General features: G+C 41.1%; 1 protein-coding gene across 9 annotated transcripts in view; it reads left to right on the top strand.

The window, feature by feature from the left end:
- HTT (huntingtin) overlaps positions 1-25850 on the top strand; it is a 232497-nt gene that overhangs the window by 118416 nt on the left and 88231 nt on the right. For all 9 annotated transcript variants that reach the window (XR_007773556.1, XR_007773557.1, XM_050947253.1 and 6 more), the window contains 8 exons: positions 515-753; positions 2305-2447; positions 6980-7187; positions 8665-8806; positions 9969-10148; positions 12147-12323; positions 12626-12702; positions 24410-24548. Coding sequence is in view for 7 of the 9 variants with exons in the window: in XM_050947253.1 (XP_050803210.1) it covers positions 515-753; positions 2305-2447; positions 6980-7187; positions 8665-8806; positions 9969-10148; positions 12147-12323; positions 12626-12702; positions 24410-24548 (1305 nt within the window). In the remaining 2 variants the exon portion in view is untranslated. The remainder of the gene's footprint in view (positions 1-514; positions 754-2304; positions 2448-6979; positions 7188-8664; positions 8807-9968; positions 10149-12146; positions 12324-12625; positions 12703-24409; positions 24549-25850) is intronic.

The raw sequence follows: 25850 nt of genomic DNA, 5'->3' as shown, positions 1-25850 counted from the left end.
TGACATTTCAGATTTAAATAGCTGAAAAATCCAATAACCATGAAATTGACCATGAAAATGGACTGTGAGTTTGGTAGGGTCCTGTTTATGAATAGGTAAATCTGCTTTTCTCATGCAGAATTTTAAACCCTTTTTTTAGTTGAAATATTAAGGTGTTACAAAGCAAGATTCCCCCCTAGTATTTAATTTTTTAGGAAGTATGGAGGTTTTTTGTGAGAACGGTATTCACAAAAGTGTTGCAGAAGTACACCTTCCCCAGATCACACAGGATTGAGTGCTCTCAGAGCCAAACTGATTTCCAGGAGCTATCATCAGCATTCAGCTCTTGGGAGCCATGATAGTGGCAGAAGAGAAGGTAGAAAACTTTACCTCATATATGTTCACTTCTTTGAACAAACATCTTTGAGTGATCTTTTTATAAGATCTAATATGTTGTCAGTTCTCCATTACATTATTGCAGTTGTTAATCTCTTAATCTGCTGCATTTTTCTGTTTTATGTTGTCTTTTTTTTAGGCATCAGTGAGCACTGTTCAGTTATGGATATCTGGTATCCTAGCTATCCTTAGAGTTCTGATTTCACAATCAACAGAGGATATAGTTCTATCTCGGATTCAAGAGCTTTCTTTCTCCCCTTACTTATTGTCATGTCAAACAATTAACAGGCTAAGGGATGGGGAGAATAATGTACCCGCACCTGAAGAACAAATTGAGCTGAAACAGGCTAAATATCTGCCTGAAGAGACATTTTCTAGGTATGTTGTCTTCTGAATCTATAAGGTTTTTTTAAAAAACTTTTGGTGAAGTATTAAAAGAGTGACAAGTGATATGGAAACATAACATTTATATTTACCTGGATGCTACCTGAAATGGACATAGGGGGGTGGATTTAAGGTTGAATGCAAGGTTGAAGGATAGAATGGGATGTGCTGCTGATGGATGTATTACAGAAGATGGAGGTGTGTATTTTTGTTTAACAATTTTGGGCTGTTTTGGTTTCTTTCCCCATGCTGAGGTGAAAAGTACCACTGATTTCTGTGGGACCAGGATTTCACCCTGGGAATTGACTCTTCCTTCTCCCTTACTTTAGCTTGTACTCTCCATAGTTGCCTCAGTGGCATATGGGTGGGATGAGTCAGGTGACTTCCCCTCCTGTGCATGTGAAAGAGTGAAGAAGATGGGAGGGGAAGATCAGCTTTCTTTTTAAAAGGATAGGTTGTAATCTGGAGCCTGCTGAGGGTGAGAGACTTATGCAAAGTAATTCAAGAGAGATTTTGGATGTGGTTGAGTTGGAAATACCGTACTACTGCAGGGGGAAGGAATTAGGATAGGATTTTATTGCTCCAGGTGAGGGTTAAGACCCTTATGAGAAGATGTTTTTATCCACAAATTAATTCGGAGGAGCAGGGAGGAGTTGAGATTTGGTGTATCATTTGGACTGGAAATCCTACTGGATCTGAGACTTCCTAAGAGAAGGATTGGGGAATGGTTATGGGATGGATTGTTAGTCTGATTCAGGTTGTTGTGTGGGGTTTTTTAGCTTTCCTTGATGGCCTTTATTTGAGTGACTATATTCCTTTGGCCACAGTGATGCCTTATGCTAGGAATCATAGAATCATAGTCATCTAATCCAACCCCCCTGCTCAAAGCAGGACCAATCCCAAACAGATTTTTACCCCAGTTACCTCAGTGGCCCCCTCAAGGATTGAACTCACAACCCTGGTGTAGCAGTCCAATGCTCAAACCAATGAGCTATCCCTCCCCCCTTTAATATGTATAGCTGATAGAGAAAGAGGAGTCTTTTTTGGTTATGAAGACTTGGGGTCTGTCTTGTCGTGGTGGTGGATGGGAAAGATTTTGTGTAAGGTGGAAGCCTGTTGTGAGTGGCTTAGTCTCTTGGAAAGATATAGCACATTGGGTAGGGTTCTAGGTGTTTGACTCATGTTGATTGCAAGCATGGTGATTAATGAAACAGTGACCATCTTTGATTTGATGGCAGATGAGGTTTTGTATAACTGAGACCTGGACCCTTAAACACATTGCAAATACTCTGCTTTAATCAATTTTTACGCTAGAAAATGAGTGAAAGCTGGAGCTGAGATTTTTTCCTTGTGGTAGAGGCAGCAAGAAGAACTTTAAGGGGAAAGTTTTAAAGTGAGGCACTGTTAAACAGGATTGTATTTGGTTCAGGTCAACCTGCTGAAACCTGTTAACTCAGTAGTAAAAACCTTGGTTGGGACAGATAGATAGGATATAAGCTGATGTGTTTATTTTCCTGACTCTGTTGTGTGGGATATTTTTTTTAGGTTCTTGTTACAATTAGTGGGCATTCTGTTGGAAGACATTGCTACAAAACAGTTGAAAGTGGACATGAATGAACAGCAGCACACTTTCTATTGCCAAGAGTTGGGCACATTGCTTATGTGTTTAATACATGTCTTCAAATCAGGTAATAATCTCAAAATGAGTTGTGTTGTGCCATGATGACAATAAAAGAGTTCTTTTCAGTTTTGAATCAGATGTTTAATGAGTTTAAAATCTGTTTAGGTTGAGAATATTGGCTGCATATAAAATGTTTTCTTCTCACAAGCTTGTGTCCATGTCAGAACCCAAAGTTTTTCTTTTCCTTTAGACTTTTTATGGTGTACGCAGCTTCAAGACCTGTTTTCAGACTCTACCCTTTTAGCAGAGCAGACTATAACTGGTAACCTTTCATATGTTAAACATTGTACTTTTAAATGTCCAAAAGAGCTCCAGTTGAGAAATGCGGTGTGCATCGTTACTCTTGGGTTGGATTTCCTCTCACCTTCCCCAGGAGTCTCAAACTCAATTTATCTTAGGGCCAGTGTCAGTCCTCAGATCCTCCCAGTGGGCCAATAATGTCACCGAAGGTGGTGTTCAGAAAAGAAAACGTTTATATTGTATTTTTTATTTTGAGTTTCTTAGATTAATAACTGTCATAAAACTTTATACAATTCTTTGCCTGCCAGAGAGCTTTTAGTGTTTGCTGGATCAAAAAGGAACATACTCTTCACCTCATAGAGAGCAGACCAGCAGAAACTGGTCCCTGGCCAAATTGCTCTCATCGGTGCAGGCCGCACCGCAGTTCAGCACTTATGACTAAGGCTACATTTTAGTCACGGGTGTGTTTAGTAAAAGTCATGGACAGTTTATGGGCAGTAAAAAAAAATGCACAGCCCATGACATCCCCATGATTTTTACTATATACCCCTGACTAAAACTTTGGAGGGGCTTGGGGAGAGAGGGGATTGGGGACTGGGGCAGGTTCCCTACCCGGCTCCTGGGAGGTTGCAACCTCCAGCTCCTAGCTTCACAAGCTGCTTCCGCTCCGCTCCAAGCCCCGGTTCTGCAGCTCCCATTGGCTGGGCACTGCAGTCAATGGAAGCTGTGGCAGAGGTGCCTGCGAGCAAAGGCAGCACATTGAGCTAGGAGCTACGGGAAAGGAGTTCCTGTCGCTCTTTGAGAGCCCCCCCAGATAAGCACTGTCCTGCACCTCAGTCCCCAGCCGTGATCCCCCCCCCCCACACACACACCCAAAGTCCTGCTGCTAGGGTCAAGGGCCCCCGAGACTGCCCTAGCAGCAGCTGGTGTGACTGGCCCAGAGACTCCCTGAGCTGCTCAGGCAGCTCCTGGGCCAGCTACATGGGCCACTGCAGAAGTCATGGAGGTCACGGAAAGTCACAGAATCCATGACTTCCGTGATCTCTGTGACAAACACTGAGCCTTACTTTTGATACTCTGGGCACCACCTGCATGGCAGCTGCTGCCGGAACCCAGCGCTCTGCTGCGGAGCATAAGGGCTTTAAGCTGCCCCGCTCCACCACTGCACCATCTACAGTGCTAAAGGAGATGGCACCAACAACTGCTCTGATGACGATGCTGCAGCCAAATGCTGCTAGCACAACAAAGCCGACAGACTGCACTCCTGATACAATTGGCACCTCACTCTTCGGCAGCGAAGCTCTCTGCACCAGAAGGATCTGTTGGTCTCCTTGACTGTGGAGTTCCCTCTTTTGGGCACCGATATCTCACTGAGGCCATCGGTACTGGAGCAACAGTTATCTCCAATAGCACCACTGTTCTTGAGCAATGAAGATGAGGAGGTTGAAGGGGTATTCTCCCCTCACTATTCCTCCCTTATCAGAACACTTATGGCAGCTGGACCGTTAATATCACAGTCCACATATGGGACCACTCACGACCTTCCTTGGGCACTGGCCATGCTAAGATGCCTGGAGGTCTTATAGAAGGCACTACAGCAGGTGGCCCAGCCCATGTAGGGAAGATGCTGGATCCCTGCCTCCACCCTTGGAGACTGTAGCTACTGAGACAAGGGATGAACTCATGGCAGAGCAGGAAGAGGACACTGCTCCTAACACCTCACCAGCCAACAATAATTCGTCGTCCTCACTGGACAAGACAATTAGGCCCTCCACTCCCAACCACTGCGGATGACTTTGACGACTTCCAAGATTTTTTCAAAATAGTGGCCCCCATTCCCATGTCCCATAGCAGAGACCTATTCCCTGGCCCTACGGGGCAATTTTATTCTCTCCACCCCTCACTTACTGCTTATTCCAACTAAAAATTTTATTTATTCATATTTAATGATGGTTCATTTTCATAAGTAAAATAATAATTGAAACAAACATTCATAAAACTGAACAATTATTTATATATATATATATATATATATATATATATATATATATATATATATATATATATATATATATATATATATATGAGAAAAATAAAAAAATATTGTGTCGCTCAATGGAAATGCTGTTAAGGCCTGCAAGAAATCTTTATTCTGCTCTTCAGCGACGCCATGAGAGAGAAATGAAAAAATCGAATACCTAATATCAAGGATCAGTTTCATATAGGACCATAAACACTATTCTGCACTAATAACAGTATGTTTATCGTAGGTTGCCACTACAGGGTGGTATGAAGGTTATTTGTATGCCTTAACTATGCACTTTCATGACTTAATAGATTTAGAATTATCCTAAGTTTAACCTTAACCCTCAATTTCCCAGGTTTGTAGAGCTTGTTTTTGTTGTAATTATCACAACCCTGTAATTTTTTTTTACCCCTAAGTTGCTGACGTATATACTTAGCTGCATTTTAATATAGTTTATGTCTGGGAATATAAAAATGTACTGTCAAACTTACGTATTATGGTTTAGCCGGATATTGTCCTTACCCCTTTTCCATAGCCTCTGTACTTTATTGGTTCAGAATGTGAGCTCTTCAGGAGTGCAGAAATGTGTTTTTCTTTGTGTATAGCTGTTGACACACTGTGAGTACTACTGAAACTAACAGATTAGTTTCAAGCTTTCAGTAGATTATTGTAAACAGGTAGGATAAATTGAGGACAAAGCTATGGTAGATAGCTTTAATAGCTATGTGCATCACCATGGCCAGTCACTAGATGTCACACTTACTACACAGGCAAGTAGCTAAAACAGGTTGGTAGTAGTTCGGGGATGATTTTACTAATAGAAAGTAAGTACAACATGCGTTTCTGGATTCTATCATCCTCTTGTGAGACATTTGCACTGTTCCTCTCTTCCTCAAAATACCGGAGGCAGTTCAGACTTGTCCACATGGCTCTGGGACTTGGCCTGTGGCCTTTACGGCTTCACTCTGGTGCTCTGATTCTGACCATGCAAACAGAGCAGCATTGCAGAGCTCCTTTGTTATCCATTGCTATTCTAGAATTTATAGTTGATTTTGCAGCAGCTGTAAGAAATCGATTCCCCTCCCCCCACTCTTTGTTTAAGAGTACCAAAGGGGCTTTGTTACATGAATAGTTGTTCTCTGAGTTCCTCTCAAATATTTATACCCCTTCCCCAGTTGTGGCAAAAGGGATAAAAGGAGCAAGCTGAAGGACAAGAGGTCACAGAAGGAGAGCTCTGCCACAACTGCTTCCACCTGCAGGCCATTGCTCAGCATACAGAGCAGAGGTTTTTTCCCCTCATTTAATAGTTTTGCTTGTTGCACAAAGCTTTACATCCAAGTCCTGTAGCCACTGCATTATTACAACTGATTATCTGAGGCCTGGTCTGCATCTGAAACATAGACTGACCTAGCTACATCACTCAGGGATATGAAAAATTCAAACACCTGAGAGATATAGTTAAGCTGACCTAAGCTCCGTTACTGACACCAAAAGAATGGACAAATTCTTCTATCAACCTGCCTGTCACCTCTCCAGGGGCTGAATTTACTGCAGCAATGGAAAACCCTCTTCCTTTGCTATAAGGAGTATCTATGCTACAATGGTACAGTGGCATAGCTGCGACACTTCAGCTTTGCTGCTGAATCACTTGTAGTATAGGTTTAACCTGTGGAACACCTTCAATAGCTATCTAGGCAGAGAAGTCTACCGACCTCCCACTTTAGTCCCAACCCAAAGGAGCCTACATTCTATCTTCCTTTGTAAGTATAGTACCTAACACAGTGAGGTTCTGATTTTGATTGGGACTTCTGCACACTACCTCACTACAAATAATGCACCCTGGCTAATCAGCAATTTCAGGAAGAATAAAATATTGATACATGTGACTTTTATAATGTTTACTATAACTAAGATGTACATCTGTGGTATGATTTAATTACTTTAGTGTTATGTTTTTAGACTGAGGTCTAGAGGATGGGATCTGAGGCTGAGAGCCAAGAAGTCCTGTTTAATTCCAGTTCTTGTCATTGGTTTGCCCTGTGACCCTGGACAGTCATTTAATATTTCTGCTTCTAGATCCCCATTTATAAATGGGGAAAATCTAATTTATTTTAGGTGTCCCTCAGGAACGCTGAGGGTTAGGTTGCTTGGTTGTAAATGAAGCAGTTTAAATATTCCAAATGCTGTGTAACCGATGAGGGTTTTTTAAAAAAATTCTCAGTACAAATGGTAGCATATATGGTTCCCCTTAATATATGTGTGTTTGTTTTCAGGGATGTTCAGAAGAATCACAGCTGCTGCCAGCAGGCTTTTTACAGGAGATGGATCTGATGGTAGTTTTTATACCCTTGAGAGTCTGAGTGGTCTTGTTCAGTTCATGATTCCCACACACCCTTCTTTAGTGCTCCTCTGGTGTCAAATCCTACTTCTTGTCAATTACACTAACTACAGCTGGTGGTCGGAGGTGCATCAAACACCAAAGTAAGGCTGTTTTTAGTATGAACTAAGGGTATGCTATAATAAGACTCTGTCATACTGATTTTTAATTTCTACAGTTAATTAAGACTTCTTTAATGTAGCTTATATGAATTTCTCAGCTGTTAAGAATTTGAGAACTATATGCATTAGAACCACTTAAAGAAATTACTGTACTTGTAAAGGAGTGTGTACCATCTTTGCAGTGTTCGATGAGGTCAGTAAAGTCTGACTACTTTAGACCAAGAGAGAGAGAGTGTATTCCACACTTGATGGCACATCAGCTAGAACTCTCTGCCAGTTGTTCTCTCCCCTTTTAAAGGGAGAGGATTCCACCTTGAGTGCCTCTGATTACAGCTGTGGAAATACTACGTAGGGGAAAGGACTGTCTTATCAGATCCGAGTATGCTTTTGGCTTTATAGGTCAATATCAACATCTTATTTCACCCTCCAATTGCTACACAACAAGTGCAGATCATGGAGCATGAAAAGATCTGTTCACTAAGCAGCCATTGCATAACAAATCCTCCCTTTTGAAATGGTCTGTTTTCCAAAGGGTCTTAAAATATAGTATCTGATAGACAGATAGAGTACAAGCATTGTATTGTCTAGACTCTGAGTGACAATGGATGACAGTTGTGAGATCTGTAACTGAAAGAAAAGACCCCAAACATAGACAGATCTAGATTAGAAAAAGTGGTCTTGGCCCTAGCTGCAGCTTGATTGTCTGTCTGAAAGAAGCAAATTACAAAATTGAATAACAAGCCATGGGACATACAGTATCAGTTAAGAATCATAGAGTATCAGGGTTGGAAGGGACCTCAGGAGGTCATCTAGTCCAACCCCTGCTGAAAGCTGGACCAATCCCCAGACAGATTTTTACCCCATATCCCTAAATGGCCCCCTCAAGGATTGAACTCACAACCCTGGATTTAGCAACCCAATGCTCAAACCACTGAGTTATCCCTCCCCTCTATTAGGGGGCTAATAGAACTTCTGTCAATTCTTCCTGTTGTTTCTGCGAGTTTACCAGCATCAGCTCCTTTTTATCTGGATTGGGTGTCTGTCTTAGCCCAACACTGGATTAGATGTTTTATCACTGTAGCTGCATGGAGAGAAGTGCTGGGTTTTATCATTACATGGAAGGCTCTGTAGCCCATGGGCAGAGGGGGAACCCCATAGCTCCCCGACATCATGGTGGTGGGGAAAACCAGCACTGGAGCAGCAAATGTCACAGATAGGTCACAATATCTGTGAATTTATGATTATTGCCCGGGACCTGTCCGTGACTTTTACTAAAAATAACCACGACAAAATCTTAGCCTTAGTGATGAGATGTAATTCATAACACTCCACAAGAGACTAAAGAACTAATGACAAAGCAATTCATACTGAGGAATGCTTAAAATGGGTTCCTTTTAAAATGGAAATTGAGTATCTACTTTAAGTGAAATATTAGCAATAAAACATGTTTTTCTTGCAGAAGGCACAGTCTTTCTAGTACTAAATTGCTGAGTCCTCAGATATCTGGAGACAGTGATGAATTTGTTTCGGAATCCAAATTTGGCATGTGCAATCGAGAGATAGTACGAAGAGGAGCACTCATTCTTTTCTGTGACTATGTTGTAAGTTTAGAACTGTGAATATTAAACCTATAAGTGTTTTGGGGATTTTGCTTGGGTACTTTTATCTTTGAGGTACAGTGTAAGATTATTTTAAACGTAGATCACAATAAGGGAAAAATGAGAGATCTTAGTCATATTTACTTCCAGGGGGAACTACATGGAATTTTTATATATCAATTTTCACTTCTGAAAGTGGATGCTCCTTTTATCATATTAGTGTGATTATTTTAGATACTCGTGCATTATCCTAAGTATTCTCTCTACACTGAATCTTAGTTGTCTACAGAATTATTCTTTGTAAATAACAATAATGTCTTGAATGTTGTATACTTACATATGTGATCTCAGGAGACTACTAAGAAGCTTATAAAAGTTTAGACCCTTTGAGACTGAGTGTTTCTGCATGTCATAATTAGAATAAACTCTCTTCACCTTAAACCCTCCTACATATATTAACTCTGCTACTGCATTCCCCAGTTCTGTTCAGGCTCTAAGAAATAGGGCAACTCTCATGGCTTCAGACTTCATAGGCTCTCAAACACAGCATTACAGGAGTCAGTCTCTCTGCTGATATTAGCACACTTTCCAACGGATTGTTCTGCCTCAAGTGAGAAGCATTAACTGCAGAAGGCATAAATAGTTCAGCTGCAACGAAAGAGATGGGGCATTCACTTTAAAAGGCAACAAAAACTACAGAAAAACGTTGAGCCTTTGCAGAAACAATTCTGATATATATTGAATGTGTATCTATCATTCATTATTACTAAAAATGTTGCATAAAAGCAGAGTCTCTGAGTTTACTAGTTCTTTCAAGTTGTTCTCTACCAGTATTCATCGTCTTTATGATTACGACTTAATGGATGTTGAAACAATAGAAGATTATGACTTCAGGTGCATTTGCAACAGTTGAAAGAAAAGATCAGATTGTTATGCAAACGATCATAGTAATAAAGCTTAGAAGGAAATAAAATGTGCACACTTGTAAACAGAATATTTTTAACACAATGTGGTTCAGTTTTTCCAACAAAAATTACTTGCTTTTCAGTGTGTATAATTAGTATTGCATTGTTTCTGCTGTTCTTTTAGTAATGAAATGCATATGTGGGTAGTAATGTTGGTAATTTTAGAATTATGGAATCCATTTTACCTTTTCTCTCCATAGTGTCAAAACCTACATGATTCAGAACACTTGACATGGCTTATAGTGAATCATGTTCAAGATCTGATTAATCTGTCTCATGAGCCTCCTGTACAAGACTTTATTAGTGCTGTTCATAGGAATTCAGCAGCCAGTGGTCTCTTCATCCAGGCTATTCAGTCTCGGTGTGAGAACCTCGCAACTGTAAGTTTGACTTAGGCCTAAACTTCATTATTAAAAGGCTCTTCTTGTAAACTGTATTTGGAAACACTTTGAATGCTTTTTCCTTTCTGGGTCTTTTATAGCACCAAATGTGGTGTTGGTGCATAACTTATTATATGTAATACACTGGTGCCAAAAGACAACTCTTAGCATCGGAACTACATTGTGCTTAGTGCTGTTCAGACACACAGGTCGGTAGATGTGATTCTCCCCAAAGAGCCTACAAGTTAATACTAACTAAATAAACTAACTAGTACTAAATAAAAAGAAATTCTAGACATTGGATAACTAAAAACTTTGTGTCCACTTCCCCACATGCTTACAACCCTTTGGAGAGCAATTAATTTATGATTCCAAGCCTCTTTATTCAAAAACTGTCTTTCATCTTCACAGCCTTTCTATTGCTCCACAGAGTGCAAACATACCTTGTCAGTTGCTGTGTTATAGATTAATCAAATCATAAATGCAATATGAATCTTGTTTTTCTTTTAGGAGCCCCTGTACTGATGTTGCATATTAGCTACAAATTGTATTCCTGAGTTGAAAACACACTAATTAAAAGGTGTAGAAGTAAGCCTGTAAAAAGCATCCATGTTTGTTTCATAATTTGAGTATGTTTGCTATGGAAAGTACTAAAACTTTTTTTTTTTTTTTCCCCAACTGCCAGTCCAATAAATTCAACTGGGGTCAGTTAATCTACATTCCTTCCTTCCTGTGCATCATCACAAGTAATAAAATTCTGCAAATTAAGTCCTTGGTGACATTTTTGCAGCACCTTTGCCTTCAGTGGCTGTGTACAGATGTTTGGAAATTAGTAGACAATTCTGCTGCCTAAGAACAAGTAGGATTCAGTTCACCTCCATGTTGACCCTAACAAGACTAAAGAGTAATAAAAGAACAATCCTGGTTTGTGCCCTCTTCCCTAATCCTACACTAATGGGCTGTGCATTCTCCATGAAGATTTTGTGAACTTGTTGCTGTTTCCCTTGTTTGGTTATTCATCTCTTTGAAGTCACAAGCAGGGGAAGACTTCCTAGAAAATAGGTTAATGTGCATATATTTGGGAGTGGAGGGAACTAAACAATACTAAACTTATTTTAAGATAGGTTAATTCACTCAAGTTTGTCTTTTGAAAGTTTAGGTTTGTGACAGCCATGCTTTAATTTACAAGCCGTTTTACAAGACTTTTCACAAACTGCTTGAAAATTGACATAAACAGTGAACACTTACCTTCTCTTTCTCTGCCTCCCCTCATTCAAATCTCTAGTGCTGAAGTATCCCTCCTGTTCTTTATCAACCACATTATCTGCTGCTATGCTCTCCTTCTCACACCTATTATTCTCATTTTCTTACCTCCCTTCTCTACCTCTGCACAGGCATTATCCCTTCCATGGTTAAACATGCCTTTTGTTGTCTCCCATCCTGAAAAACTCTGCAGAAGCTATTTTCCTTTCTCAGTGCTCCTTTTAAGGTCTGCTTCATTTCCTTTTCGCCTTAAATTCAAGCTGTCTGTCACTTCCAGAACTCTTTAATTCCACTCCATACCCTCTGTCTTCACTTTCTCCTATTACTACACTAACTCTTGCTCCCTAAATTCTATGCCACTTCTAATCACACGTTTTGTTCATTCATCACTTCAGACTTCGTCTTCTTTATAGCAGCTTTGTACAATTGAACAGCACCCCAGTTACTGCTCACCAACCCTTGTTCTGCACTTCCTTAAATTAAAAAAAAAAATTAAAAACCCACCTGCCCTCAAACCTGTTTAAATAGTAATTTTTACACAACATTCAGTTAGTCGTCTGCTATGCTGTCTTTGTAACCACTGTTCCTTTACTCTATAAGCTCTTAGGCATTAGAACCAGTTGCTTGTTTAGCACAGTCCATCTGTTGTTCCAGCACCTTTTCTATTTAACTGTGTTACGGCACAAAATAAATAAGATGAGAAAAAATGTAACAATTGTTTTTTCTACTATTTAGCCAACAGCACTAAAGAAGACCCTGCAATGCTTAGAGGGCATTCATCTCAGCCAATCTGGTGCAGTGTTAATGTTGTATGTGGATAAGCTTTTGTGTACTCCATTCCGTGTGCTGGCTCGCATGGTTGACACACTTGCTTGTCGTCGAGTAGAAATGCTTTTGGCTGCAACTTTACAGGTAGGGATAAAAGTAAATATACCTGTCTCTAAATCAGAGTTGCTAATACTAGCAAATAATTGAATGTGATTTAAGTTAAAGCACATTTTAATTACTTGACCATGATGTTTAGTGACGAGTGAAAAACAGAATGATGTTTTGTGTTTAGCATGCATGTCGGAGTGATTCAGTTTCATCCTGTGTTATGGTCTCCAGATTGTTTAATAATTCTTACTTGCTCTTCTTAGTCTGTTAAAATACATATGAATGGTTTTATTCATGTTGGTGCTTCATGTCCATTGTTTTGTCACTGTTTTCTACAGAACAGCGTTTCTCAGTTACCAGTTGAAGAACTGGATAGAATTCAGGAATATCTTCAAAACAGTGGATTAGCACCAAGGTAAAATATTAGTAATAGGTCACTTTTGTCATAACATGGTATGTAATAAGTGCAAACTGTGCACGTTTTTAATGAGGTGACACTGCTTTTTAAAGTTATGTCTATAAAAGTGGAGGCATGCAAAGATTTGCCATGACTTGAGTACCCAATTAAAGCATGATTATACCCTTTCTGTACTGCAAGATGGAAACCATATGGCATCTCTATCAGGAACAACCATTTTATAACTAGTTGCCTTGACAGAGTAGAATTTTTAGTTTAGATAAATTTTAAAACAACAATGCAACCTGAAGATCTGCAAGGATATCTTCTGCTGGCTGGCTGTAATGGGGCTGGTGGGGAGGAAACCCTCTATAAGACTCTAAATTCTTGGAAAAGACTCTAAGTTCTAAATAGTTGATTTTAATTTTCATAGAGTATTTCGAAGACAAATAGTTCAAACCAAGTCCAGGTCATGTTATCACATGAGCACAGTAATCTCCCACCTGTTTTATAGCACAGTTTAATCTTGCTTGTGTAGAAGGATTCAGACTGTTACTATTGGTTTTTTTGATACAGCCTTGTAAAAGTCAGGAGCCTGATTCACCTGGCTGCTCACAACTGCTGGTTAAGAATAACCCTGTTGCCTTCAGTAGGCGTTTATTGTATCCTGGGGGAAAGAGGTGGTGGGAAGGAAAGAATTTAAGGCTCAAGACTGTGTAAAATGGTTTGGCAAAAAAATATGTAATATGGTTATCTCGTGCCTGCATTGGGATAAGCTTAGTTAACAAGACTTGTTCCATCATACAACTCCCAACATGACTTGTGGTATAGACTTTTTATTGATAATACTAACAAAAGTCCAAAAGTAATATTAAGAGCAAGAAATGTCTAAGCTGAATTTGAAAAGGTTTGTAAGAGGCTCATGACCAGTATTATCAGTGATGTGCTTTCTGCCAGGATTGTCTCTATTTGGGTACATTTTGGAGACAATTTTTGAATTTCTTCTTACGGGGACAAAGTGTATGTCAGAAAAATTATCTGCTTGACAGAGAGAGAAAAAAGGTCAGACCTGTTATTGCAACATTCCATAAGCTATTCTTTTTTCATATTGCTAAGCTTGTCTTGTGTAGCATTCAGTGCATTAGCTAGTAGAAAGTAAACTAGTTTCTACGTATTTTGGAGGTGGAATGTCTATCAGAAGAACTATGCGTTTAAACTTCTTATGAAGAAAATAATTTATTTTTTTAAAAGCTCTGCTAATCTGAAACTTTATTTGAGTTGTAAGAGTTGCGACTTCAGATTCCATACAGAGCACTGCAAAATGTCAGTGTCAATGTGATTTCATAGAATTGGTGGAAATCAGTCATAAGGACAGGCTCTGAACTTAAATCAACAATTTTGGTTCACTCACTTCTGATTGAACAACATAAGTAGCCCAGTGAAGAAAACAACTTTTAGTGCTAGTGCAGATTAATGTCTCCTATGTGTTGGTAACAAAGCAAATTTACTGTTTTTGCTTTCGTACGAAAACACACAGTTCTTTTGAGTGTTTGTTCATATGTATTCCACTGTTGGTGTGCATATGCCTAATGCACTTGAGTTTGGATTTTCTGACCAGCAGTATCTGTTGCGGTCCACGCATGCACCCTGGGTGTCCTCATGCCTCCAACAGAGGATATAAAAAGCAGGGTGACTCTAGCTACCTCTCATTTCTTTCTCGCCATCTGTGGGTATGAGTTGGAATTTACAGTTTTTAAGCCTCTTTGCTCACTATACTGTTTTCCCTTTGTTTTGTAGATATCAATCAGTTAATTGAAGTTCCTGAATTTTATCCAAAACCACATGCAAATAGGGATGAGCAACAGCTACAGACATTGGCCATTAGATGGGCACTGGCATTTTCCATAGACAGGACCAGACCATTTTGGTGGTCCACCCAACTGTTTGTGGCTATTGCAAACACAATGAACAGTCTTCCAATCTCAGAGAATTTCATCTTGGGTTACTTCTTGTATGCAAGCATGTTTTGATCTGGCAGGCATTTCACCAACTGGCTAGCTGTGTGCTCTCTCCACAAGATCACAAGCAGCTTTCATGTCATTCCTTGCACAGATCCCTGTCTTGCACATTTGAAAAGCAGCACCCTGGTCATCAGTGCACACTTTCTCCTGCCACTAAACCATTGCCCAACACTAAGAGGGAATGCCAAATTGGGTCAAGTTGTACTATCAGGTTGGTCTGTGTGTACATGAACTCTGATTCCCTCTGCCTATTTAACTGCTTGGGAATCACCAAGAGTGGAATGCACATGTGCAGTCACTCGAAGAAAGAACAGTTACTAACCTTTTATAACTATTGTTCTTCGAGCTGTTTCATGTGTCCTTTCTGCAACCTGCCCTTCTATCCTTCTACATCAGAGTTTCCAGAAAGAAGGAACTGAGGGGGTTTGGGGTCAGTTTGTGTCCTTTTATTACCTGCATCAGCAGTACATGGCAGCAGAGGGTACACGAGCTGCCTCAACGGGTACCACTAAGAGAAAAATTTCTGGTGACTCTGTGCGAGGCGTGAGCACACAGAGTGGAATGGGCATGTGCAGCACATCTCAAAGAACAACGGTTATGAAAGGTTAGTAACTGTTTTTCCTCTTTGTCCAGTGAAGAAAAGTGGTGGCCACATGAAGGGTCCGGCCTATCAAGTACCATTTTTGTCCTCTGTCTTGCCAAAGCTCCTATTTGAGGCAACTCAGACTTGTAAATTGAGAACAAACCTATAATTTGGAAGAACTGGTTGAGATAGGGAACCATATAGATTTCCCAGTTAGTCAGTGATAAGTTTTGTCCTTTGCTTTAGCATTAGGAAAAAAAAAAATGTAATGACCTGCCTCCCTCAGTGAAGTGGCAGTACTTAGGACTAAAATACTTGCTAATATATCAACTTGATCCAGATACCGTAGGGTTGCTAGGGGCCCCAGAACTACTTGGAACCTTAAAAATGTTTCATAACCTCTCCAGGCCTACGTCCACTACGTATACTTTTTTAATGACAAGGAACTTCATTAGTCTGGAGTTCTTTTTGAAGGCATGAGAAGGGGATTTATCATAGCCCTTAAAACAGTCGCTACTTGTGTAGGGAAAGCCCCTGGCAGGCAGGGCCGGTTTGTTTACCTGCCCCGTCCGCAGGTCTGGCCGATTGCAGCTCCCATTGGCTGCGGTTTGCCACTGCAGGCCAATGGGAGCTGCTGGAAGCGGTGGCCAACAAGTCCCTTAACCCGCGCCGTTTCCAGCAGCTCCCATTGGCCCGGAACAGCAAACCGCGGCTGGTGTGAGCCGTGATTGGCCAGACCTGCAGACAGGGCAGGCAAGCAAACCAGCCCGGTCCGCCAGGGGCTTTCCCTACACAAGCGGTGACCCCAGTTTCAGAGAAACTGCCTTAAAAGAATTCCTGTAGCAGGGCATGTTGCCCCATGTTAAAAATGCCTCTGTGGGATTTTGGGCCATGTTTGATATAACAAAACAATTTATTCACAATGTGTTGGATGCCACAGACATTGCACAAAATAAAGGCCTTATCCTCTGATGTTTGTTGGCTCTGTAACCTTTCCGCCCCTTCTTCCCGCCCCCCCCCCCCCCAAAAAAAAAGCCATGATGCGTATATTATGAGGCTATCCAACAATCAGGTAGTTGTGAAAAGAGGTGGACATGAGTTAAACTAGTGTTCAGCTTCAGGAGCCAAATCTCAGCCAAAAATTATATCCTAGAGTATTTACCTACTAAATGGGGTTTAACTCCTCCACAAAGACTTTGTTTGTTGAGGGCTGCAATGGTAACCCCAAGTGCACGATCGTACAAAAAGTAGGCTTCCGCCCAGAATAGAGCAGTTGTATTCAGATCTGTCTGAGCTGTCAGTTAAAGAAAGGATAGTTATTGCCATAGAAATGATTATATGAAATCGAACAAATTTGGAACCTATTTCTAGATACAGTTGTATAAAAAATGTTGAGATTGCTCAAAGAATGCCAGGCCACCATCCCACCTTTCTCCTCCTCCTTTTTTCCCTCCCCTGCCACCTCACTCCTTCAACTCCCTATTCATGTGTTTTCTGTTTTATTTCTGTTACCCGCACCCCACCCTAATACGTTATGTCTATGTAGTATTGGTTCTGTATTGGTCTTGCAGCTTTGGCAAGTTGTAAAATTTTGTAATTGCATAGTTCTGTTGGAGATCCATGAAGTGTGTAGTATTTCGAAATACACAATCTACAAGTATCTTAACTTTTTGTACTTTTCATTGTTTCTTAATGAAAAACAATTTTAAAAAAAAATCACAAAAAGCAATAACATTGGCCAAAATGGTAGGTAAGATACAAGCATTAATGCCAAGATTTTTCTTCGAGAGTAACCTTGAGACTGAATTTGAAATTTCTACCAAAGGTACTCTCTGACTTTCATCTAAACCATGTAATACACCTACCTCTTTTTCCCAAAACCACATTCCAACTAAGGAAGGGCTAAATTTTACACTCTAACTGTTCTTAGGATTTTCTTTCCACCTGACAAGAACTAAGCCATTTAGAGCATCCCCCCAGACTGTGCCTAGTTTATGGGGATACGGTGAAAGGTCAGCTCATATCAATACAGAGACTCTGGAAGTGTATTTCCACTTGTATTAAGATGTGCTATGAAATAACTTGGACCCACTGGTAAGAGTTATAGCTCCACAGAAGTGCAAGCAACTTCTGTAGATTTTTTAAAATATATTCTAGTACTAGAGATATGTAGGGAGCTATTTGGGTTCAGTGCATACTTTTATCCAGCATTACTCCATAGTGAAAGCATTAAGATCTGATGTTCATTTTGACAGGGCTGTCTTACAGTCATTTAGATAGGATCACAGAAAATGGATGACAGGAATCTATTTCACTGTTCACGAGTTACCAACAGTGGAATATATATGGACAAACACTCAAAGGAGAAGAAGAAATCATTCACCTTACAGTAACTGGTTCATCAAGATTGTGTATTGCCCACACATACTGTGACCTTTCTTCCTTGCTACTACTGAGTCTGATTAAAACTAGAGCTGTCAATTAATCACAGTTAACGCCTGTGATTAACTAAAAAAAAATTAATCGTGATTAAAAAAATTAATCGCTGTTTTAATCGCACTGTTAAATAATAGAACACCAATTGAAATGTATTAAATACTTTGGATGTTTTCTACATTTTCAAATATATTGACTTGAATTACGACACAGAACACAGTGTACAGTGCTCACTTTATATTGCTATTTTGATTACAAATATTTGCACTGTAAAAATGGTAAACAAAAGAAATAGTATTTTTCAGTTCACCTCATACAAGTACTGTAGTGCAGTGGTTCTCAAACCTTTTTTTTTTTTTTAAGGCCCACTTGAAAATTGCTGAGGATCTCAGCAGACCACTTATTGATCTTTCCAAATGTTTGTACCATTAGCTAACTACTGTAAAGCGCTTTAGATAAAGCCACTATATAAAAAAATTAAAATAAACGTTTTTATGTTCTACATATAAAAGCACACAACTCGTATTTTAGTATCAGTAGTCTTACTGCTCTAATGCAATAGATATGCCTTCTTTCCCCTGCCGCAGCAGCCTCTGAGCTGGGGCTGGGAAGGACGGCTGTCTCTCCCCTGCAGCCACAGCCCTGGAGCTGGGGAAAGTCACCTCTTTCTCTGGCTGCTGAAGCCCTGCACATCCCAAATTCCCCGCACCTCCTCTACTCACCCCACTGCTCCCTCCCACCTACCCCTATTTTCCCCAAGGCCACCACCTCACCTTACATGTATGTCTTTTCCAAGGTCCAGGCACCTAAATAGTGGAGCCACGATTGTGCAGCTCCACTAATTAGGTGTGTGGCCTTTCATTCTCTCATGTGCAGCTGCCCAGGCACACACCTTAGAGGGAACTATCACCTGAATGGAACTTGCGGACCATTGGTGGTCCACAGGCCATATTTTGAGAACCTCTGCCGTAGTCCAGTCTCTTTATCATGAAAGTTAAACTTATAAATGTAGATTTGATTTTTTTTGTTACATAACTGCATTCAAAACCAAAACAATGTAAAACTTTAGAGCCTACAAGTCCACTCAGTCCTACTTCTTGTTCAGCCAATCGCTAAGACGAACAGGTTTGTTTACATTTACCGGAGATGATGATGCCTGCTTTATTTACAGTGTCGCCTGAAAGTGCGAACAGGCTTTTGCATGGCACTTTTGTAGCCAGCATTGCAAGGTATTTACATGCCAATAAGATAAACTTTTGTATGACCCTTCATGCTTTGGCCACCATTCCAGAGGACATGCTTCCATGCTGATGACACTCGTTAAAAAATAAGTATCAGAGGGGTAGCCGTGTTAGTCTGGATCTGTAAAAGCAGCAAAGAATCCTGTGGCACCTTATAGACTAACAGACATTTTGGAGCATGAGCTTTCGTGGGTGAATACCCACTTCTTCAGATGCATGTGGTGGAAATATCCAGGGGCAGGTATATATATGCTAGCAAGCAAGCTAGAGATAACGAGGTCAGTTCAATCAGGGAGGATGAGGCCCTGTTCTAGCAGTTGAGGTGTGAAAACCAAGAGAGGAGAAACTGGTTCTGTAGTTGGCAAGCCATTCACAGTCTTTGTTCAACCCTGAGCTGATGGTGTCAAATTTGCAGATGAACTGAAGCTCAGCAGTTTCTCTTTGAAGTCTGGTCCTGAAGTTTTTTTGCTGCAGGATGGCCACCTTAAGGTCTGCTATAGTGTGGCCAGGGAGGTTGAAGTGCTCTCCTACAGGTTTTTGTATATTGCCATTCCTAATGTCTGATTTGTGTCCATTTATCCTTTTCCATAGAGACTGTCCAGTTTGGCCGATGTACATAGCAGAGGGGCATTGCTGGCATATGATGGTGTATATTACATTGGTGGATGTGCAGGTGAATGAACCAGTGATGGTGTGGCTGATCTGGTTAGGTCCTGTGATGGTGTCGCTGGTGTAGATATGTGGGCAGAGTTGGCATCGAGGTTTGTTGCATGGATTGGTTCCTGAGCTAGAGTTATTATGGTGCGGTGTGCAGTTACTGGTGAGAATATGTTTCAGGTTGGCAGGTTGTCTGTGGGCAAGGACTGGCCTGCCACCCAAGGCCTGTGAAAGTGTGGGATCATTGTCCAGGATGGGTTGTAGATCCTTGATGATGCGTTGGAGGGTTTTTAGCTGGGGGCTGTATGTGATTGCCAGTGGAGTCCTGTTGGTTTCTTTCTTGGGTTTGTCTTGCAGTAGGAGGCTTCTGGGTACACGTCTGGCTCTGTTGATCTGTTTCCTTATTTCCTCATGCGGGTATTGTAGTTTTGAGAATGCTTGGTGGAGATTTTGTAGGTGTTGGTCTCTGTCTGAGGGGTTAGAGCAGATGCGGTTGTACCTCAGTGCTTGGCTGTAGACAATGGATCGTGTGATGTGTCCGGGATGGAAGCTGGAGGCATGAAGGTAGGCATAGCGGTCGGTAGGTTTTTGATATAGGGTGGTGTTAATGTGACCATCACTTATTTGCACCGTGGTGTCAAGAAAGTGGACCTCCCATGTAGATTGGTCCAGGCTGAGGTTGATGGTGGGGTGGAAGCTGTTGAAATCGTGGTGGAATTTTACCAGAGTCTCCTTCCCATGGGTCCGGATGAAGAAGATGTCATCAATGTAGCGTAGGTAGAGAAGGGGCGTGAGTGGACAAGAGCTGAGGAAGCGTTGTTCCAGGTCGGCCATAAAGATATTGGCATATTGTGGGGCCATGCGGGTGCCCATAGCAGTGCCACTGATCTGGAGATATATATTGTCATCAAATTTGAAATAGTTGTGTGTAAGTATAAAGGCACAGAGCTCAGCAGCCAGTTGTGCTGTGGCATCATTAGGGATAGTGTTCCTGACAGCTTGTATTCCATCTGTGTGTGGGATGTTTGTGTAGAGAGCCTCTACATCCATGGTGGCTAGGATGGTGTTTTCTGGGAGGTGACCAATGCATTGTAGTTTCCTCAGGAAATCAGTGGTGTCACGGAGATAGCTGGGAGTGCTGGTGGCATAGGGTCTGAGTAGAGAGTCCATATATCCAGACAGTCCTTCAGTGAGAGTGCCAATGCCCGAGATGATGGGGCGTCCAGGATTTCCGGGTTTGTGGATCTTGGGTAGTAGATGGAATAACCCTGGTCTGGGCTCTAGGGGTATGTTGATTTCTTCTGGTGTTAGTGTAGGGAGTGTCCTGAGTAGATGCTGTAGTTTCTTAGTGTATTCCTCAGTGGGATCTGAGGGAAGTGGCCTGTAGAATTTGGTATTGGAGAGTTGTCTGGCAGCCTCCTTTTGGTAGTCAGACCTGTTCATGATGACAACGGCACCTCCTTTATCAGCCTCTTTGATGATAATGTCAGGGTGGTTCTGAGGCTGTGGATGGCATTGCGTTCTGCACGACTTAGGTTGTGAGGCAAGCGATGTTATTGTTCCACGGTTTCTGTTAATAAATAATGCATTAATTAAATTTGTGACTGAACTCCTTGGGGGAGCATTGTATGTCTCCTGCTCTGTTTTACCTGCATTCTGCCATATATTTCATGTTATAATAGTCTCATGATGGCCCTGCATGTTGTTCACCTTAAAACCTTTCACTGCAGATTTGACAAAATGCAAAGAAGGTATTAATGTGAGATTGCTGAAGATAGCTACAGCACTTGACCCAAGGCTTAAGAATCTGAAATGCCTTCCAAAATTTGAGAGGGACAAGGTGTGCAGCATGCTTTCAGATGTCTTAAAAGAGCAACACTCCGATTCAAAAACTACAGAAGCCAAACCACCAAAAAAGAAAATAAGTTTTCTGCTGGTGGCATCTGGCTCAGATGATGAAAATGAACATAAGGCAGTTTGCACTGCATTGCATAGTTATTGAGCAGAAACTCATCATCAGCATGGACGTATGTCCTTTGGAATGGTGGTTGAAGCATGAAGAAACATATGAATCTTTAGCGCATCTGTCATGTAAATATCTTGCAATGCCAGCTACAACAGTGCATGTGAACACCTGTACTCACTTTTAGGTAACGTAAAAAAGAAGCGGGCAGCGTTGTCTCCTGCACATGTAAACAGACTTGTTTTTCTGAGCGATTGGCTGAATAAGAAATAGGACTCAGGGGACGCCGGGATCAGATTGGGATATGGATAGAGACCTCTTCAATGTCTTTAATGAAGTAAACACAAAGGGGAAATGTGTGATTATGGGGGACTTCAACTTCCCGGATATAGACTGGAGGACGAGTTCTTGCAAGAATAATAGGGGTCAGATTTTTCTGGATGTGATAGCGGATGGATTTCTTCATCAAGTAGTTGAAGCACCTACCAGAGGGGATGCCATTTTAGATTTGGTGTTGGTGAGCAGTGAGGACCTCGTAGAAGAAATGGTGGTAGGGGACAACCTTGGTTCGAGTGATCATGAGCTGATTCAGTTCAAACTAGATGGAAGGATAAACAAATGTAGATCTGGGATTAGGGTTTTTGACTTCTCGAGGGCTAATTTTAAAGAGTTAAGGAAATTAGTTAGGGAAGTGGATTGGATGGAGGAATTAGTGGATTTAAATGTGGAGGAGGCCTGGAATTACTTTAAGTCACAGCTGCGGAGACTGTCGGAAGCCTGCATCCCGAGAAAGGGGAAAAAAAACATGGGCAGGAGTTGTAGGCCAAACTGGATGAGCAAACAACTCAGAGAGGGGATTAGACAAAAGCAGAAAGCTTACAGGGAGTGGAAGGAAGGCAGGATTAGTAAGGAAAGCAGTGTGTGCAGTTCTGGTGTCCCATGTTCAAGAAGGATGAATTCAAACTGGAACAGGTTCAGAGACGGGCTACAAGGATGATCCGAGGAATGGAAAAACTGCCTTATGAAAGGAGACTCAAAGAGCTTGGCTTGTTTAGCCTGGCCAAAAGAAGGCTGCGGGGGGATATGCTCGCTCTATATAAATATATCAAGGGGGTTAACGTTAGGGAGGGAGAGGAATTATTTAAGTTTAGTACTAATGTAGGCACGAGGACGAATGGGTATAAACTGGATATTAGGAAGTTTAGACTTGAAATTAGACGAAGGTTTCTGACCATTAGGGGAGTGAAGTTCTGGAATAGCCTTCCGAGGGAAGTAGTAGGGGCAAAAGACTTTCCTGGCTTTAAGACAAAGCTTGATAAGTATATGGAGGGGATGTTATGATAGGATCGTTAATTTGGGCAATTGATCTTGAATTACCACCAGACAGGTCTGCTGAATGGTCTGCGGGGAGATGTTGGATGCAATGGGTACTGAGTTGCTGCAGAGAATTCCTTCTTGGGTGCTAGCTGGTGACTCTTGCCCACATGCTCAGGGTTTAGCTGATCGCCATATTTGGGGTCGGGAAGGAATTTTCCTCCAGGGCGGATTGGCAGGTGCCCTGGAGGTTTTTCGCCTTCCCCTGCAGCATGGGGCACGGGTCGCTTGCTGGTGGTTTCCCTGCAGCTTGAGGTCTTCAAACCATTTTTGAGGATTTCAATAACTCGGTCCTGGGATAGGGGTTGTTATAAAATTGGATGGGTGGGGTTCTGTGGCCTGCCTTGTGCAGGAGGTCAGACTAGATGATCAGATTGGTCCCTTCTGACCTATGAGTCTATGAGACTTGTAGGCTCTAAAGCAGTGCAAATATTTATAATAAAAAAAAAAGTGAGCACTGTACACTTTGTATTCTGTGTTGAAATTGAAATCAATATTTGAAAATGAGGAAAACATCCAAAACTGTTTAAATAAATGATATTCTATTATGGTTTAACAGGGTAGTTAATTGCGATTTTTTTTAAATCGCTTGACAACAGTAATTAAAACCTAGATTAAAACCTGTTGGCAAAGGAAGTGAAGGGCAGTTGAGGTTGCCCTGCCCTGCCCTTTAAGCCCTTGGTTGAGGGCATGAGGATGCTCAGGGCGCATACCCCAACAGACAAATGATGGCCAAAAGAAAGTAAACTTGAGTTCATGGGGTGCATGTGCACTAGCAGTGGATAATATATATAGACAATACATCTCAAAGAACCACACAGTTACTGTAAGATGAGTAACTGTCTTCCTTCAAATTTAGTTTGTGATAGGTAGCTGCTGGAAGACAATGTAGAAAAGTGGAAAATTTAGTTTTAGTGATGAGTGGAATATCAGTACCAGGTAATTAGCACAGGGATATTAAATGTTTGTAGCATAATGTAAAATAGGTATTCTTTATTTAAAAAAAAAAAAATTTTTTTTTTGGTATTGGTTAACTTTATAGAACATATTGTCCTCGTCCTCTCTTACATATATATCTCTTTTTTGTGGGGCGGAAGGGGATGGGACTCTAAAGCATAATGCAGCTGTAAGGCATAATGCAATTCTGAATTAAAACTAATCTAAAATAAACAGTGATTTTCAGTAAAATGTCTCTTTATTCCTGACCAACTTCTAAAGACAATTTGATTTGAAGATAGTGTATTAAATTTTTGGATTAAATGTATAACTCCTTGATCTCATGTAAAGCTCACTTGAAAAATTCACTTTCTCTGGCATGTTGAATTAATAGTTATCTTTCTTACTCACTATTATTTTCTGAAAGTATTTGGAGTATGTGCCTTACCTGTATTTCTTGGATCTTTCTCCTTTTAAAATTTGAATTTTCTGATGTGTGCTTATCTGTTTTCAGACACCAAAGACTTTACTCGCTATTGGACAGGTTTCGCCTTACAGTAGCCCCAGAAACAACTAGCCCTTCACCTTTGGTTACTTTGCACCCACTGGATGGGGAAAACCAACCAGCCTTAGAGAATGTAATTCCAGACAAAGTAAGGCCATATTTAGAATATTTCATAGGAAAACTCACTGCTATCTGTGCTATAACAAGCTTTTTATATTAGTAAAATATGTCTACGAATGAAACTTTTTTTTAATCCCCATATGGAGCTCTGTATACAAATTTGAATAATGTGGTAAATAAATATCAGCTACCTATTCTTAAATTCTGCATTTAACCAAATATCACACACATACATTTATATCTAACTGTGATAAACTTACTGTTTTGTGCAGTTCTTTTAATTTAAACTTTTTAGCCTATGATATTGATGAAGAGATGCATGTTATGTCTGTTTGTTTGCAAGAGACTGGTTTTGTCCATTTGCTACTTCAGAACGGTTCACTGGTTCCTTAAGAGACCATCTTTCTCATCTCTGACCACCTCAGGTGTGCTTTTGCTCTTTGTCTTACTGTCTTGTTTACTTTCAAACTAGGGACTTGCCTCAGTGCAGTCCCTAGTTTAGGCATTGGGCCAGCAAATCCACACAGTTCCTAGCTCCCAACAGCTGATGTCTTATTTAGGCATTAGCCTACCATCTGGTACTCTTTGCAGTCCTCCGTCAACCTACTGTGTTCATGTCCTACAAGATTCTCCGGCAGCCTTGAGGCTAGCATGTCTTGGTCTTATCTGAAACTGCCTCCTACTGAACAGGATCTGATCCATTCACTGTGGGGCATATGTGCAGTTCCACTCATCTGTGTCGTACAGCCAGTCTACCTACTATCTTTCTTCGTGTCTAGTTTAGGACACTATTCCACTGTAGGGGCAAGGAAGGGAAATGAAGTGGTCCTTGTTCCCTCAGCAAAGGCACCTGCTGAACACTTCAGTCCTATACTCCTTTGGTTCCCAGTTAAACAACCTTCCCCTGTTTTGGGATCCTCACCCCAGCCACTTCCATCGACCTGGTAGTCTCTTTAGTTGGGTTTTTCCAGGATTCCCTTCCCTACCTTCCTTGTGTTTCAGTTAGACCAGACTATTGATGACATGCTTCCCCTCAGTGGTGACCTGCCCTACGTGGTCTCAGGCTTTATCCTGTCCACATCTGACTCCTCCTCCTCCTACTCCTCCTCTTCCTCCTCCTCGCTTAGTATGGCCCTTTCTAGAGTGTATTTCTCAGAAACTGCTTTTCCTCCTCTGACCCTGACTTTTTTTCCCCTTCCACCCTACACCAATGAACATATGAGAAACCACTCCAGAAATTTCAAATAACATGAGAACCACTGGAAATACAATACCACATCCTTCATAGAGAGAGAGCTTTCTCCTAACTTCTTCCAGTTCTTCAGAGTCC

Source organism: Gopherus flavomarginatus, chromosome 3, assembly GCF_025201925.1.
Source record: "Gopherus flavomarginatus isolate rGopFla2 chromosome 3, rGopFla2.mat.asm, whole genome shotgun sequence".
In the NCBI taxonomy this organism is placed as follows: domain Eukaryota; kingdom Metazoa; phylum Chordata; order Testudines; family Testudinidae; genus Gopherus; species Gopherus flavomarginatus.
The sequence above is the reverse complement of the archived record's forward strand: the minus strand, read 5'-3'. Positions and strand labels throughout refer to the sequence as shown.